This window comes from Rhagoletis pomonella, unplaced genomic scaffold, assembly GCF_013731165.1.
Source record: "Rhagoletis pomonella isolate Grant_MI unplaced genomic scaffold, Rhpom_1.0 Rhpom_scaffold_01318, whole genome shotgun sequence".
Taxonomy (NCBI): Eukaryota; Metazoa; Arthropoda; class Insecta; order Diptera; family Tephritidae; genus Rhagoletis; species Rhagoletis pomonella.
In genome coordinates, this window is record NW_023459872.1 from 1 (window position 1) to 4,102 (window position 4,102).

Genomic DNA, 4,102 nt, shown 5'->3' on the forward strand with positions numbered 1-4,102 from the left:
TGCCTCAAAAACACAAAACGGAAGCATTAAAAAAATGCAGATAATGATCGCGCGATATTTAATAAAAAAATTTAATTATTTATTGGTCGATTTTTGATTAAAAAGTTGCATAATTTATCGAAGTATCGATTTTATAATAAAAAGCGATGTTTTATTAAAAATGTTCATTATTTATGGAAGTATCGATTTTTAGAATATAAAGCGCCGCGGTCGAAATTTTTTAATAAAAAATCGCGCGATTTTTAATTAAAAATATTCATTATTTATGGAAGTATCGATTTTTAGAATATAAAGCGCCGCAGGCGAAAATTTTTAATAAAAAATCGCGCGATTTTTAATTAAAAATTTTCATTATTTATGGAAGTATCGATTTTTAGAATATAAAGCGCCGCAGGCGAAAATTTTTAATAAAAAATCGCGCGATTTTTTATTAAAAATTTTCGATATATATGGAACTATATTAATATATGGTTACTGGGTGTTTTATATAAAATCACGCGATTTTATATAAAAAAATTTCATAATTTATGAAAGTATATTAAAAAAAAAGCTTCTGCATGCGAAAAAATAAGAAGAGAATAAAAGAAATACCGTTGGAAAACGGTTGCCATAAAAATATGACGATTTTACGCACAACTCCTTTTTTGTGTTGGCCGCGTTTTAATAAAATCCTTTAATAGTGGCGTATTTACTTTTAAAACGTATGGCAGCACATATTTGCTCTTACTGTCGGCCATTGTTATTTCTGTTTGTTTGTGAAAAGTGGTAAAACGTGAACACAAATTTATAAACGCGTTTTACTTAATTAATTGGTGAATTATATGTAATAAAAGCATAAAATACGCATGTGAGCATTGAAAATATAATATGTAACACAAAATATAAGTGATAAGTGGCATATTTTAAAAAAATTAGGGGGTGATAGTGGACATTATTTAACAACAAATTGCTAAAATACTATTAGCAATTATATTGTGAGAGTGAACTTTCGCTGAAATTTCGATTGGTTCCGTTTTGGAAAGCCCACCTAATTTTTTTCTTATCTCACTTTTCCATTCAGTCCATACCTAAAAACAATAAAATAGTAGAACTTTCATTGGGCCTACGACATGCAATATACCTTCTTCCACCCATTAGCATCCTTTTGGGGTGGGCCTGCGCTATTTAAAGAATTTGATAGTTCTTGCCAAAGAGCGTTAACGAGTGCCTTATCTCGTTTTGTGTAGCCCTTAGCGATGTCGGGGTTATTTTCCATAAACTCCACGATTATGGAATTTTGAACGCTATTCTTGTGTTTTCCCCTAATATTAAAATTTAAAATTAACGTTTTTATGAATTAGATATTGATTAATATACTCACATAAACCAAAATAAGAACCTGCAGAATGCGAAATAACAAAACGAAAATACAATTCTGACAACGATGTACAGCTTGGCTTGTTTCCGATAAGCAAACCGATAAAACTGGTTCCTATGACACCAAAAACCGACTTTATTTCCGATTCGAATATAAAACCGATAATATCGAAATGCAAGACACCAATGGGAATTTTTCATCGGTTTCGATTCCTATTCCGATAAAGGTCAGATTCTGCAACAGCCCTGTATATCTTATTACATTAAACGAGCAATTCTTGTATATATATATATATATATATCCATAGGGTTCTTGGAAACGGCTCTAACGATTTTTATGAAATTTTGTACACAGATAATGTTTTGGATTTTAAGGTTATCTGAATAGGCATTATCTCCGAGTGGACTCGTATAAGGTTGCCACCTATTCGAAATTAGTTACAAATCAATTAAAACATCATAATATAGGTATCAAATGGAAGGTATTTTAAAGATTTCTAATTCAAAAATATTTTTAATAGGGTTGCCACGTATTTTGAATCGCATATTTATTTAATTTTTTGTTAAAAAAGGGTAAAATATTACTATTTATGGGTATCAAGAGAAGGTCCTTAAACAATGCTTTTCCTGTATACAAAATCTTATCCCTTAGGATAATAGTGTAAGGTTGCCACTTGTTTTCAATTCTACACAATTTATTTAAAACATCGCAATATGGATATCAAATGAAAGGTATTGTTGAGTACTTTGGTCAGAAAATATTTTCCATCAGGGTTGCCACGCTTCTATGTAATACAAAATTTTATCTTGTTAATTTCAATCAACATTTTTTTTATGTATACACAGTACATATGCGCTCAAGATATGTACCATTCATTCCCCCCTATTTCGTAATAGGGTTGCCACCTAAATTTTAGAATAAGGAATTTACTTAATAGATATCGAAATCCATTTTTTTCCAAAATATTTTTTTAAAGCTATCCAAATCTTGAAAACTTTAAAAAGTATATGCACTCCGGGCAAAGCTCGGTCAACCTGGTACTGATTTTTAACCATAATAATAGATATAAAATTCACTTTAAACACAGAAAAAAAGCCAAAGATAGAAGAGCTGTAAAAAACGCGTCCGAACTTCACAACTGCTGTTGATGTTGAGTGTCATCTGCATAAAGATGAATGGATGAACTTTGGCAACACTCCACTATATCGTTCATGAATGTGCAGAACAATAAGGGACCCAGAATGGAACCCTGCGGCACACCAGATGTTACGGGCTTTAAGCTTGAATAATTTTCACCACATTGAACCTGCTGTAGCCTACCTGTCAAATAGCTCTCCAATAATTGCAAAGAAAACGACCCGAACTTAAAGAGATTACCTAGCTTTCCCAATAACTTATAGCAATATTAATACTGTTAACTGATTTTTATCAAAGGCTGGACGTATGTCTTCTAATACTTTCAGCATTGCAGTGGAGCAACTGTGCTGGCTTCTAAATCCCGACTGAAGATCACTTAGTAGACTATTTTTATTTAAGTAGCCGTGATAAGAATTTTTCAAACACTTTAGAGAGCGCAGGTAAAATACTTATCGGTCTAAAGTGTTCGGGGGAGTTCGGACATTTAGTTTTAGGAACGGGTACTGCATTTGCTGTTTTCCAAAGTGAGGGAAAGGTGGATGAGGTAAGGCAAAAGTTAATTATATGAGTTAGTGACGGGGTCACACTGGCGAAGGTTTTTATTATATTTTATAAGGGACATTTTTATTTTTCATATTCTGTGTTTAAAAATTTACCTCTGAAAAATGCAGAGCTGATTTAAAGGACAGTTTAAGAAATAAAGGACAAAAGGCGTCCTTTATTTTGAAAAAAATTATAAAGGACAGGGAGTTAAAATAAAGGACTGTCCTTTAAAATAAAGGCCGGATGGTCACCGTAAGTATACCCCTCTTGTGTTTTTATTCGGGTCAATCGGTCCACACATTATTTTTCTATTGATTTTTAAGTTTCGCAATTTTTCTGATTTTTGGACCTTTGAAAGAAATTATGTTAATGGATTTGGAATCAACAGAAGGAATTTTTTTTGCTTAATGGTTTCGTCTTTTAAATTTGTTCCAAAATGTAAAGCTACTTATGTATAATTTAAAAATGGCTTGCAGTGTTCGCTATTCTATAGGAGCTAGATAAATAATTATATGGACAATGTATATGTGTATGTATCTTACCTGTGAGGTCAAATATTCTTCTTGATCAACTGTAATGCTGTTATTCCATTTCCACATTCCCAAAAATATTAGGTCCTCTTGACAGAGCGCATTAGTGTCCGGCCTTGTTCGGCGAACGCGATAATTTTTCACAATTTCGTCACGCAACTACTTAGAACCAAAAAGTTATGAGTCAAATAAATTGAAATATTTTCTTGCTTACTATGTCTAGTCGCGGTGCTGCTTTAATTGTTTTTGTTGTTGGTAATCTGGTACCATGTCTATGTAAAATCCACATTTTTTTTGGTTTGCAACCTGTTGGACAAAAATAAGTAATTGATTATTGTTCATCAAAGATACTAGATATCAATGCAATTATATTATATTTGTTATACTTCACTTGACTACCTCAGAGCTTTCAAATACTGTCGGTGGCATATTTGAACAGACTACTGCACTACTTCTCTTACTGAGTATTGTCGACTACTGCATTGGTTAGGGTAAACGGTGGGAATTGCAGAGAGTGCAATGAACATCTACATAT

General features: G+C 32.2%; 2 protein-coding genes across 2 annotated transcripts; both read right to left on the reverse strand.

Annotated features, from left to right (window-relative positions):
- Positions 1–881: 881 nt before the first annotated feature.
- Positions 882–1,440, reverse strand: LOC118752213. The gene is made up of 3 exons (XM_036487065.1): positions 1,361–1,440; positions 1,121–1,301; positions 882–1,067 (listed from the first exon to the last, which is right to left on the reverse strand). Coding segments are annotated over exons 1-3 (315 nt in total). The 5' UTR covers positions 1,363–1,440; the 3' UTR covers positions 882–935.
- A 2,084-nt stretch (positions 1,441–3,524) lies between these two features.
- LOC118752212 (multiple inositol polyphosphate phosphatase 1-like) lies at positions 3,525–3,880 on the reverse strand. Its single transcript, XM_036487064.1, has 3 exons — positions 3,782–3,880; positions 3,580–3,726; positions 3,525–3,533 (listed from the first exon to the last, which is right to left on the reverse strand). The coding sequence occupies exons 1-3, from the start codon at positions 3,854–3,856 to the stop codon at positions 3,525–3,527; spliced, it is 231 nt and encodes a 76-aa protein (XP_036342957.1). The 5' UTR covers positions 3,857–3,880.
- Positions 3,881–4,102: the final 222 nt, after the last annotated feature.

Excerpts from the sequence above, each read along its gene's own strand:
- LOC118752213 (XM_036487065.1), bottom strand. Across the intron at positions 1,068-1,120 it reads ATGCTAATGGGTGGAAGAAG|GTATGGACTGAATGGAAAAG; the intron begins GTATATTGCATG and ends TATTGTTTTTAG.
- LOC118752212 (XM_036487064.1), bottom strand. The coding sequence starts at position 3,856 with ATGTGGATTTTACATAGACATGGTACCAGATTACCAACAACAAAAACA. Across the intron at positions 3,727-3,781 it reads CAGCACCGCGACTAGACATA|TTGCGTGACGAAATTGTGAA; the intron begins GTAAGCAAGAAA and ends GGTTCTAAGTAG.